The sequence below is a fragment of the Eumetopias jubatus genome, unplaced genomic scaffold (assembly GCF_037043125.1).
Source record: "Eumetopias jubatus isolate StellerSeaLion01/CBP00866 unplaced genomic scaffold, mEumJub1_p1.0 scaffold_3, whole genome shotgun sequence".
Lineage (NCBI taxonomy): Eukaryota > Metazoa > Chordata > Mammalia > Carnivora > Otariidae > Eumetopias > Eumetopias jubatus.
In genome coordinates, this window is record NW_028274809.1 from 31,363,824 (window position 1) to 31,377,561 (window position 13,738).

The window sequence follows — 13,738 nt, forward strand, 5'->3', positions numbered from 1 at the left end:
TTTTAAAAATAGGGCAATAAGGCAGTTAAGGAAGTTCTTTTAAAGAAAATTAATTTTTGAGTAAATTTTTGAAGAAGGTGATAATTGGTCTGAAAAGGAGGAAACACACAAAATTCATTCTCTAAACTTCTCTAAGGAAATCTGCTAAGACGGTCAAGATGCTCCTTCTCAATACAGTCTGCAATGTAGATGAATTCACATATAGGACAATCATATTTAGACAGTTTGGACACTCAAATGGAGAATGGTGTTTTGAGTAAGAATAGAGGGACTGAAAATAGAACTTTAACTTTCTGTATCACATAAATAAATCAGGCTGAGATATAGCCTATAGATTTGGAGAAGAAAAGGATCACCCTTAGGAGTCCAGTCAGTAATTTATATGGCACTCAGTGAAAAAGCAGCAAGGAGTGGGTCACTGACATCCACCTCCTGTCTAGGGCACAATTAATTCTTCTGAACAGTGCATTTACTGAACTCACCAGGGTGAAGTCTGGTCTCCAACTTTACTATCTAGAATTAAAAGAATAGATTTGACTGCAGTGTCACTGGGAAGAAGGATGGACGGACAGATGGATGGATGGATGGATGGATAAATATTCATCCATCAACCTACTAGGTCCTTGGAGACCTTCCTTGGGCAGCACAGGACACTGTTAGTGGTAATGGAAAGACTTGACATCCTAGTTATTTCTGGTCACCTAATAGGAGATAAAACTAACAGTGCCCAAAATAGAAAATGAAAATTGCGGAATCATATACAGACCACAGACTTGAAGTTTTATTATTTCCAAAACCTCTCTGTCAAACAAAGACCCAAATAAAAGGCAATTAACCAAGCTTTGGGGAGACACTGCGCATGACTAATGGCACACAGCTAAGCTTTTTGTGCACATCTGAATCTATTTATGAGGTAAGACCTTTTTCAACTATAAGGTTTTGTAATTGTAAGCTCTGTGTTATTATAACAAGAGTTGTAAATTATAAAAATGGAAACCTAACCAGGTTAAGAGATTCACCCAGTAATTTATTTTAAGTCAACTAGACTGCAAGCTGCTTGGGAATGAGTTCATGGCTCGTACTATTTTATATTCCTCTGGTAGCCTAGCATAATACTTCTCCTCTATTGAGCCAGCAATAAATAATTATTGATTACCTGAAGTCAGTGACAGGCACACCACCATCTTCTGTAGCAATGACATCAGATAGACTGATTTCCATAACTACATTCTTAAGCCCAATCATCGGAAAAGAGCAGATGTTAGCTGTGCAAAGGCTAAGTTCTCTGCCATGAGGGCAGTTAATTGTAACACCCAACTAAAGTCGTGAGGTCAAAGGACATTATTCCTGAACTGTGACTAAAATACAAAGTTTGCCTCATGCTTTCAGGTCTCTGGGGCAGAAAGTCTATTTGTTTTCAAAACATAAGGAGAGTTTAATTGATCATCACAATTCTGCAGAACCAGATGACATCAAGCCATTCAGCTTGCTGCTATCCATGTCATTTTTCAGAAACAAATAGTGCAAAAAGATATGGAAATGCCATTCTTATCAACAGTTTCAAGAAACATGGACATTGAGGTAATGGCTTCCTTTAGCTAATATTATCTTAAAACACCAACTACCAGATCTATGATTTTAAATAGGTTGTGGTTAGGCAAGAAGCCTTTTAACTTATTTTCCTTGATCATGCCATATTCCACACACATGCATTAAGTAATCCTAGCCAAGCCTTCCAAATAAACAAAAAGAAAATAAGCAAGATGGACCACATAATTTCCTTTAATTTTACACAAAGGAAAAAAAAGTCCCAAATGTCTTCCATCTGTAAAAGAATTTGAAGAGTTTAATAGAGTCTCATATTTATATAGAACAGTAATCAAGATTTTTTCTGGTATTTTTAGAGGGTTACCTGTATTTTCTGATAGCTATCAAGATTTTCCCATTAAGTCCACGAATAAACAGAATGGGCACCATTTTCTGTGTACCATATGATAGATGCATTGTTTTCAATGATAAATTAACAGACTGTGGTGGTGGTATCTGGGAAGTTGTCTTCTTTTATCTGGTAAACATTTTAAAAAGGGTAAACACAAGAGAGAGAGCTTTCTTATGGCAATTGCTAAGCAGTCCTTATCACCTTGGGATGTGAGAATGACGAGACCAAGCTGTTTCAGTATTTCTTACTTTGATTTAGCCAAAGATCTTAGCAAAATTTCCAAATAGGTATAGCGCAAGGAACTAACCAAATATGTGTATACTGGGGCATAATTTATCATATGGCTTTATCAGATAAAGCAAATGAGAAAATCCCGAGCCAGTCATAAAAGCATGTCCAACTCTGAGTGACTTGTCCTTAAGATGGATCTTCTGTAAATAATTAAATTAGTCCCCCAGATGGGTGGGGGGATGGATCTTGTGTGTGGCATGGGCATGCGCGCGCGCACACACACACACACACACACACACACACACACCCTAAAAGCTAAACCTTATATTTAAGTTGTTAGTATAAATGAGGCTTTACCATATACTGAATTGTTAGCAAAATTCCTGAATTCCACACTGCAAAAGAAAATCAGCATGATTATTATAAATAATTTGGTTAGGTGTGATTAGAAATTTATGAGAAATGTAATCTATGGTCACAAAGACTTATATATTTAAAAATCTGAGTCCTATTGTTAAGAATGCTTAATACAGATAATTAATTTGAAAGCCTTTTGAAAAAGGCATGTGAAACCCTAGAAGGCTCTCAAAAGCAGAACCTCTCTCCAGAGAATGGAGGACCATTCTGTCTGGTGCTACTTGGCTGTCCTAGAAAAGAGGGGTTATAAAAAAGGAAGATGGGGGTTGTAATGGTGGCTGGGAAAGGAGTAAGAAGAGACTAAGGGTGTGTGTGTGTGTGTGTGTGTGTGTGTGTGTGTGTGTGTGTGTGTGTGTGTTGGAGGGGTGGGGGGTGGTCTTCCCCTTCTTTTATTAAAAGAACAAACTGCAAATGATTTTATCAGTGGCCCAAGGAATTATAAAAAGTTGAATATGACAGTATGACTGAAAATATTTTCACCACTCAGGGAGTAGGCCTTTGCCAACATGGCCTCACTGGACTTACTACTAAAAGCAGTGTGCAAAAGAGGCCTGAAAACCCAGGGGTCTAATATCAAGCGAGCAGTAGGAAGGTGACCTTTCATTCCGTTTGTTTATGAGAGGATCTGCAGACTCTGTCTCAGTGTGGGTCCAGCGTCGGCAAGAGGCCAAAGGGGAGACGGTGAACTTGGCGTTTTTTTGTTTTTTGCTTTTTTTGAGGTCATATAATCAACTTAGAAATTTATAGCTGGAAAAGAACAAGAGTGAAAGCTTGTTTTTTTATATACTATCTTACATTTTTGGATGAATGGCTAAATGCAAATCCCCTTTAATATTTTTTTTCCATAGAGTACAACCACCTTAGTACCAATTTAAGTCCTAAATTTAGCCATTGGATATAGCACACAAAACTGAAGGGACAAAGGAGAACTGAAGCAGGTAGTAATTAAGACAAAATACAAAGACAAACTCGACAGAAAACAGAAAAATGAAAATAGTAGTTCTGTTAGGCTGATGGTAATGTTTTTTCTTGTTTAACATTCTATAACTTAATAAACAATATCTCACTTAAAAGACATTTATAAGAACATGGAATATTTTCAAGCAAATCTGTTATTTTCATAAAATGTTATAAACTGATTGCCTGTCTATGAAGTATGCCTGTATACACCATTCATCTGCAATTACTTACAAAAGGTAATGCCAAGTATGCTGGAAAGTTCTTATTTGAACTATTACTCACATCTGTACTTCACTAACACAAACAAAAATGACTCCTGTGTGGTAATTACCTTTTAACATTTGTTCAGGAGTTGCTTGTCTTTAGGTATTGGTTTTATTTTTTCATTCAACCAAGTACCTCGGGCCCTTTCTGGAGTATCAAAACATTTTTAAAATATTCAATATATAATCTGACTCCCCCCACCCCCAGCAACTTTCACCTACAGTGAAAACAAACTAAAATAAAAACCAAAACATCAGGAAAAGAAGAATGATGCCAGAAATGGGTTAGAAATGCCGTGACCTCCTTCATCCTGATTTAGTCACTGTCGTTCCAGAAAGCATGCACACTTTGTTGACTCTATGGCTGTGACTGATTGATGATGGCCTGGCAAGGTTACCATAGCTAATTACAGCATCATTCATCTAAGCCTGCATGAGAAGAAAATACCAGCCTCACAGGGAAGAAAAAAGTAAGGAAAGAAAAGCTATTCTATAGCTGTTAACTTTTGAATAATCAGCCCCAACAGGAAACAAATAAGATGAAACTGAATGACCAAATTATGACTTATGGATTCATCCAAGCAAATGACCTCAGTTGCCTGGTAATTTCAACTCTGGTTTCACAGCCCACAACGGAGAGCTTCCTGCAAAGAGGAACCCACAACATGCTTGTGTGCTTTGTAGTCTAAATTCAAAGGCTCCGGCAGAAGCCCAGCCCAGCCCTGAGCTTTAGTTCTGCTATGTGTGTGGTGTGACTGTGTTTGTCTAGGGTCAGATGCCAATACTTAAACTCACATTATGGGTACAGCAGCTACTTACACACTGCAGCCTAATTAAAGGAATAAACTTCCCCCTTCTTTATTTTTTCCTGAAGATCAGTGCCATAAAGGGATTTGGTTTCCTTGAAAATTCAGACAAATGTTCCCATATGTTTCCCTTATGCAGTAAATTAGTCAAAATTAGATAGAAAACGGTCACAATTTCCAACACTAATCTATGGCTATGTAATTTTTTTTTCCTGAGAACTACTGAAAGTAAAGACAAGGGAACTCAGTGTTTTGAAAAATAATTATATTATAACAAACACACAATCATAATTTCCATTTCAGTTTTGAAGCACAAACACACAGGAAACAATAAAGCATCTGAGGCACCTTTCAGCTTTCAAGTCTCAGAAACAAGGATCACTTTCAAATAGAAAGTATGCTCATCTTCAAAGTTTAACACACATGAGGAGAATAAAGCTAATGCTATTTCAACTCCAAACTTTAATCAGATTGCTTTATATCTGGGTAATACAGATCACAAGATTGGCAACAACCAAGTCCGAAATACGTTTTTTCCTGACACACTGTTTAAATTACATCCCTAAAATAATTATAACTAAAGAAAATATTTTCTCACGTAAGCTTGAACCCAAAATAGCAAGTTTCTGTCAAGAAGTACTGAAAAAAAAATTATCAAAAGATCCCAAATAAAACTACTAATTAACTGGGGCCATGGGACAGAAATTGGCAGGCGCACGGAGTCAGATTCAAATTCAGCGCGGTACGAATGAAATTCTCCTAAAACAATCATAGCCCATTAGGGCGAGCAAGGGATATTTTACAGATGAGAAAACCGTGGGGCAAGGAGACATGGTAATGACATGTAACTAAATGACCCAGATGGTCTCAACTCAAATATTCACTTCTGTGGGAATGACAAATGTGTCCTGATGTATTTTGTTTGAAAGATGTGGTCCTGATATAGATTAAATGATTTACCTGGGCACACAGCTAGATCAAATACTGTAGGTCTGGGACCAGCTCCGCACCACTGGTTCCCAAGGTACAAGGATGGGCCAAGCTTGGGGCCATGATCTCATGACGTCTTCTGTGCAAGAGTAGAAGGTCAGGTACCACAGATCTAAAGGCAGCACAGGAACCACTGACGAGAAGGCTAAAACACCCTTACTCTTCTTAATTGCAAGCTAATTGTCCTGATTTGTCTGATGTACAGAAAGCCCTACGTGCAGATACTTGAAATGTTAAAAAGAATACAACAGTATCTGCAATACGGAAAAAAAAATCACCTCCATACCCCATTAGCATATTGGTTTTGGTGCAGTTTTCCCCCAAACACATACACATGCAGGTGTGTGCAAACCTACAAGGGGTGAGGAGACGAAGTAAATTCTTTTTTTTTTTTTTAAACTTACAGAAAGATTTATTTTGTTATTTTATTTTTTTAAGATTTTTATTTATTTGACAGAGAGAGAGAGACAGCGAGAAAGGGAACACAAGCAGGGGGAGTGGGAGAGGGAGAAGCAGGCTTCCCACTGAGCAGGGAGCCTGATGCGGGGCTTGATCCCAGGACCCTGGGATCATGACCTGAGCCGAAGGCAGACGCTTAACGACTGAGCCACCCAGGTGCCCCTACAGAAAGATTTAAAGGAAATTTTCTCCATCTAATTTTCTGGTCTTTACTCCCTTATTAGCTTCTGACTTACAGCTCTTCCTAGTATCTATTTATTAATTTACACTCTATCTCGATTCCAAAAGGACATGAGGTGGTATCTTATCACATATAGTATTAAAAGACATGGTAATTGAAATCTTCAATTAATCCCCAAAATGCCATGTAGTTGAAAGAGCGCTGCACTGGAAGCCAAAAGACATAGGGTCCAACTCTAGTTCTTTACCCAACCAGTTATTTGACATCAGAGCACACTTTTGCTTATTTGTAAAATAATGTCAATTGTCTAGAGAACTGCTAATTATGAAATCCTATTCTATTTCCAGAACCAGCACTTTACAAAAGGTGTTGTCAGGGGCACTATGAATTCTTGAGGGGAAGTGGGTCTCTTCACTACAGGACTTCTAAAAGGCATCAGGATTCTCTGTTGCCTACTCAACAGCCTTCTGTATTCCTTCCTTCCCTACTAGCATAATCCACCTTACCTGTACAAAGAGTGAACATGAATAAATTAGAAGAGCGTCTAAAACTTAAATGCTCAATAAACGTCATTTGTTAATTAACTACAATCACATAGTTGTTGAAATCCCAAACCATGTTCAGAAGTACTGCGGGGCTCCAAAGACTTGGAAAAATCCCTGAACTGGTTGACTTTAAAGTTCAAGTGGACTCTGTGAATATGAGTCTTTGCCATTCTCCCTGGCATTTGTTCTACAGCAAGTCTCTTCTTTTAAATAGATTTTTAGGTTAGCAATCTCTAGGCTATACAGTAGGAAGCACTGGCCAATTTCAGAAACAGAATCTTAAAGTGTTAGCCCAAACTAGCAAATCATTCTGCATCAGGACTTAGACATTTAGCATTACATTAGAAAATCTAATGGGGGTGCGGGATGGGGGTGGCCTGGGTGGCTCAGTCGGTTAAGCATCTGCCTTTGGCTCGGGTCATATTCTCAGGATCCTGGGATCCAGCCCCTCGTCGGGCTCCCTGCAGAGCAGGGAGTCTGCCTCTCCCTTTCCTTCTGCCCCTCCCCCAGCTCGTGCACGCGCTCTCTCTCTCAAATAAATAAATACAATCTTTAAAAAAAGAAAAAAGAAAAGGAAAAGAAAATCCACTGGGAAAATAAATGGCAAGAAATAATTTAGATGAATGAAGTTGGAATTTTGTAGATGCCCAATTGATTTGAAACTCCCCCTATAAATAAAAATATATACCCCATTAGCTTATAGGGTATATGACTGAAATCTTTTAGGTCAGTAGAAGATTTCTTCAATTCATCTTTGTAACTCATCATTACTGAATGAAGTATTAAGAAATGTATTTATTGTATACCTATTGTACCATCTTGAAGGTGTGCACAAGGCTTTACAAACACAGTCATATTTGGGTTTGAATTTAAAAAGTGCAGACAAGTTCACCAAGTAGAAAAGAGGCAAAGGCAGGATCAAGGTGAAGAGGCTAGCACCTCTACAGAGGCCTGAAAGACATCAGATTTGAGGAATGGCAAGTGGTTCCTGGGTGCCTGCAGGTTAACAGAACTGTGGAAGAGGGGCCAGCAATAAAGGTGGGCAGACAGGAAGTAGGTAGCTTGTGAAGAACCTGTAAATATGAACTTCTGGCATATTCTGGGCGTAAGTATTTCATCTTGGAAGAAAAAGAAAAGGAGGGGCTGAGCTCTGTATGCATATGGGGAATGTTGTTGGCTTTTAACAGAGTATCGTTAATCATCATCTTGTGTTGGACAATGATATAAAAATTATACTGAATATCGGGCATATTTTTATTTCAGATATCAATACAATACAAATTTTTGGTGATTAATATGACCCAATCATAAAAATGTGTTGATTCCTATTATTTGTTAAATGGTATCTTGATCAGAGATATAAGCGTGTGAGTTGATAACGATTAAATTCCCCATCTTCTTGAATGGGGCTTAAGAATTTGACAATCCGTGAGAATAAGCCTTGTGTCTGCTATACCAGCCTATGCAAATGAGCCCCAGGAGAAGTAGAACCAGTTCCAATGGCCTCTGGGAGCTGAGTGGGGAGCTGAGGTGAAGGGCTGGGGCTCGGCGTTTTATATGCACCCCGTTATGGTGAATCACTGGGACACAAATGCTACTCCCCCTCTAGCCACCCACGCCCCTTCATCAAGCAGGATCTCAGGGTGGGCTTGACAGCACGACCAGGTCACATTCCCCCCAGCAGCCATGAGCATTGCGTCTGCTGCCAGGCATATCCCTGGCATATCTGCCCCATCTGCGACCACACCCTGACCTGAGGGCAACAAAAGGAAAGGAAAACAGAGTAGTCAGACACCAAAGCAGGCTGGGTTGCTTCCTTCTCTAGTTTCTCTGAGAAACTTGATAAATGTTTTTCCCTTCTTTGCTTTCAAAGTTCCAGGAATGAAAAGTGCTCAATCTGCTGGACCCATGAGGGAGGATAAGGGATGACTTTTTTTTCATCATTCATCCCTGCCCAGATTCCTCCTGCTAATTCCGAGGAACCATCTGCATCAGTCTGCTAATGAGTTTGGACATGGCTCTTCGCGCACTAGGAAGCCACTGGAAGTTGTTACGCAGGGAGTTATATAATCAGATTTGTGATTTAGAAAGGCAGCTCCGGCAGAAGCTGGGATTGGAGAAAGCAGGCCCTGGGAAGAAAGAGGTCAGCTTGAGGCCTCTGTGACTGAGTGATGAGCAAGCTCTGTCCCGCTGTAATGGTGGGGTGCATGAAGGCGGAAGGACGTGAGGCTGGCCGTCAGGAGAGGGGTTGGAAGTGGAGGTGAGGCCGGGGCTTCAGACCCCATGGTTGGAAGGCAACACTGACCACCCAGTGAGGAAGGTTAGCTAATCTCATCATATCATCCACACTACTACGTGAAATGGATCCGAAGCTGGGAAGGTGAGCACTTTTCAGGGTTTAGATACCTATTCACAAAGTACACCCCAGAAAAAGCATATCAATGTATTCTTTTACTACTAGCATATGAGAGACAGCACAGGAAAATGGTTCCTGACACTGGAGCCAGGAAGGGTTCAAATCCTGGCTTTGCCATCTAATCGCTATGTGATTTGGGATAAATTACTTCAGTACTATGTGCCTGTGTCCTCACCTCTTAAATGAGGGGAATAACAGAACCCAGCTAAGTATCGTGAGGCTTAGATGAGTTGTCATGAGACGTCTGGGTGGCTCAGTCAGTTAAGTGTCTGCCTTTGGCTCAGGTCATGATCCTGGGGTCCTGGGACAGAGTCCCACATAGGGCTCCCTGCTCAGCGGGGAGTCTGCTTCTCCCTCTGACCCTCTCCCCACTCATGGACATGCGCTCTCTGTCTGGAAAAAAAAAAAAATCTTTAAAAAAAATCCTTAAAAAAAAATGAGCTGTCATAAGCAAAGATTTAGAACACTTGGTGCACTGTTCTGAGCTCAGTGCCTGGCATATAGGCCCCACTTAATAAAGATTCTCCCTCTCTCACCAAAAATTAGTACTAAAGGAAAAAATTCACTTTCAAAGAAAAAGAACCTCAGCTTACCGTTCTTCCTGATTTCAACATTATATTGCTTAGACAGTTCAACAAAAGAAGCTGAGAAAGCTTAAGAAAAACAAACTTTTTTTTTTCCCCCTGAGAAAACTCCTAAGAGAAGACAGAAACAAATTCCCCAGCACAGGGTACTCTAAGGTTCAGCCGTTTGAAGACCACACAGTGCTTGCTTATAAATAGAATATCAAAACAAGCAAGAGCAATTTTCTCCTTTCGTCTTCCCTTATTGCCTAATTTCCCTCCCATACCATTTGCATAATGGCTAAAAAGGCATCCATTATGCAAATGAATGATAGGGCGGTGAGGTTGCTGAAGCCACAAACCTCTGCTGTGGATGGAGCGAGGCTGCCACGGAGCCCTGGGTTGTCCGCATTCCAGCACACCACGTCACTAGCTGGGTTTCCAAGGGATAGAGGAGCATCATGAAGATCAGAGGTCATAAATTTCCACTTGGTTTATTATAAAAGCGGCACCACAGATGCTTTCCAGAAAATTAGTACCAAATACGGATATTCAGTATTGTGGTATGTAAAATACACTTTCCAGTAAACATTTTGTTTCAGATGGGAAAACCCAGTACTCTGCAGGACTATGATTTTAAGCATATACTTTGCTTTGCAAAGGAAGGAGTCCCCTTGCAGAGTAGTAAAAGCCTCTGTTCTTCTACCTGGATAATTAACCTATATAACACGTGCCCAGAGCAGTCTCAAAACATATGCAAACATTCAAAAGGAATGAAAATTTCTTTTTAAGTACCAAAATGTTAGTGGCTTTTTCAAAAGCTTCGCGCTGTTAAACTGACCTAAATTTATCTCTAAGAGGCATCACCGAAAACTGACATTGCTCTTGGAGATGTAAATTCACTGAAACTTGAGAAGAATGTTTATTTTTCTCCCAATGCCTTCAAAACAAAAATGAAGAACTCTGAACAAAATTACTGGGTAGGTGGTTCTTGCTGGAATAAATCAGTAGGAGAGAATTAAGAGACTATCTTCAAGATGTTTTCCCCAAAGTCTGAGATACATCGTTTGAGGAGAAAAAGAAGGTGGCTGAAACAGAAAGTGACCTCTATTCCTAGTCTGAATTCCTTGGTAACTGTTAGCTTTTGCCAGATGACCCTTTTCAGAGACATTTTTTAAGTGACCCTCATAGGCTATAGATGAACCCCATCACTTACAGACCAGCCTGTCCCATAGGATACTGCAGGAGCAAGCAATTCAGATCCACCCACCATTCAAGAAAAAACCATATCACCTTGTTTGAGCATCCGCAGCTACAAAGAGCTATGTAAAAATAATTTAAAGAAAAGACAAACCAGATTTTTAAAGAAAGACACTAAGAGGCTAAGTCATATAGTAGAAGCAACTCATAATCAGCAAGATGATGCATTTCAACCAGGTGAAGAGCATACCAGTGAAAATACACATACCTAATTTCAGAGCAGAAGGGGTTACTTCAACTTCCCCACCAATTGGTTTAAATGCAGCCAACTGGGCAGCCACCTCCGTCTCAAAGGCATCTGGGCTCTGCCGACCTGCAGGGTTTCCACTGGGGCTCTCAATCTTGTGAAGTGGTTCTTGTTCATCAAACACAGCAATCAGCTATGAACAAATCCAACAACACTAATTACTATGAATGGCATGCATATCACACAACACTGTATCTAGCTGATTGTGATCTTTCTTTGATTTTAAGGAAAGTGGCCTCTGAAAACTTGTAACTTGGACGTTACTGTACCACAACTCTCAATGCAATATTATGTCTGTAAGGACAGTGGCAGGATTTCCTTAATGTTTTATCTATTCTTGAAATAAAGAACCTATTTTGGCTGTCTCGAAGGAAGGAAATGGCTGCCCCTTCCCCATGCCACCTTTTCCAATATGCCAAAAAGGACTTCAGTATTTTTTTAAGAGGGTTTCCAGAAACAAAAGTTGAATATGCAAAAGCTGAACAACAGATCTACAGGGTAAAAGAGGCCATTCCAGTCTCAGAGAGCTAAGATTTTATAAAATCCACAATTACAGCTGTCCTTTTAGACACAATCACAATATATGTGCATATTTCCATACAATGTGTTCACTTTGTACACACAGATATCCCCTTTTTATATATCCCTTTAATTTTGTTCTCTTCATTCATGACACTATGTTGACTGGTTTAAGTCCAATGAATGTCAAGTCCAATGAGACTACACATCAGCACTTTTAAACAAATTATTCCCATCTTCATCTCAATTTTGTTTTGTATGAGAACTGTTTCTTGTCCTTAATATAAAAACATTTAATTGTCCATTTCCAAGTCATTTTTCATAAAGGGCAAGATACAATAAAATATTCATTGCACAAACATTGCTGTACGAACAGCGAGGACAGTCCTGATGAAACTGTGTTTTTGGCCGGCAGACAGCACCACCATAGAACGACTTCGCATGCTGCTCATCAGGTGATGTGGAAAAGTCCAAGTGTGTGTGTAGTAGGCAGCGCAGGGATGCGACTGTCAACCCAACAAAGGACAGTGTGTGCAAATCTGAAACCTGCTAGGAAATCTTTAGATATTTTTCATTCATTAAATAAAACAAACCTACTTATGATTCAAACATTTATTCAGGAAAGGCACTCAAAGGCCCATTCATAGGGGAATCTTGTTAGCAATAGTATTAATAACACAAATGCAGGAGTAATCAATCAAAACATCATAAATTCCAAGTTCAGTCTTTCAAAAGAAATGAATACAATTAGGGATATGCAAATTGACTATTCAAAAATAATTTTCATAACTGACTACGCATTTCCAGTATGGAGACTTCTTTAATTGGAAAATCCAACAATCCTCTTACCACAGGAAAGAAATGCTACTCCCAAGGCATTATTTTTAATTCTTGAAATTGAGCACATACATTTTCTATTTTTAATTGGCAGCACTGATGAACTGATTTGAGAGAAGACTTAAATAGATTAATAATGAAAGATTATTCTAGTATAAAAATAATCAGTAGTTCTGTATCTTTCTAATCATCTGGTCAGAGTGAAGAGCTTAACACTTTGAATCTTGAAAAGGAAAATAAAATCAATTTTTAAAATGTGCTGGAAGTGTTATTTTCATCACTATTTTCGTGACATAATTATAATTTCAGTTTTGCATATTGGTGAATTCTAACACATCTTAGTAACATTTATTTTAATTGCCAATTGGCGAGGCAAAGTGGCTTATTATACTGGTTCTACGAACACTTTTGTGTAAGTTAAGACTAGTACCTTACTTTTCCTCTTGCTACATCCTTAACTGCTAATATATGTACTGTGCCTTAAATACTGGGGAAAAGAGAAAAAAATAATAGAATAGCAATCTAGAGTATAATACAGAATCTTAAAACTGAAAACTCATAAATCATTACCTATGTTTATTATATAACCCTTCCTCCTTAAGATACTTTACTGTTTTCCATACCTTCATATCTACACAAGTTTATAGCATATGTAATAACAATGGTACGCCTATTTATCAAATGAGAGAACACAACAGTTCAGAGATTTTTGTTTCCCAAAGGGATATACTAAATAGTAATGGGTACAAGAATCTAGTCTTTTTAAATTTCCCACCCAGGGTTTCAGACCACAGTGTGACTGTTTTCTAAAATGAAAACTGTAAAAAGAGAGGCTACGTTGTCAAATATATGTGGTTTTCCCATTAGGATGTTATGTCCTAATGAACACGGTAGACACAGAAAAGGCATTACATGACTCTTCACAAAGATGATGATAAGATGAACTGGAGCAGCCCCAAATCTCACGGTCTGTCTCCCAATCCCATAACTGACAGGAATTATCACCAGAGAGTCTACTCTGGATGTGTGGATGAATGAATGAATGAACGAACGGGTCTCTATTCCTGGAAAGAAGAGGTTCAGTTCCTGAATCTGTGGTGCCCAA

At 39.1% G+C, this 13,738-nt stretch overlaps 1 protein-coding gene across 2 annotated transcripts in view; it reads right to left on the reverse strand.

Moving 5' to 3' along the window:
- Positions 1 to 13,738, reverse strand: part of PARD3B (par-3 family cell polarity regulator beta) — a 1,008,697-nt gene that overhangs the window by 589,697 nt on the left and 405,262 nt on the right. For both annotated transcript variants that reach the window (XM_028112243.2, XM_088021577.1), the window contains exon 3: positions 11,239 to 11,410. In XM_028112243.2, coding sequence (XP_027968044.2) covers positions 11,239 to 11,410 — 172 coding nt within the window. The remainder of the gene's footprint in view (positions 1 to 11,238; positions 11,411 to 13,738) is intronic.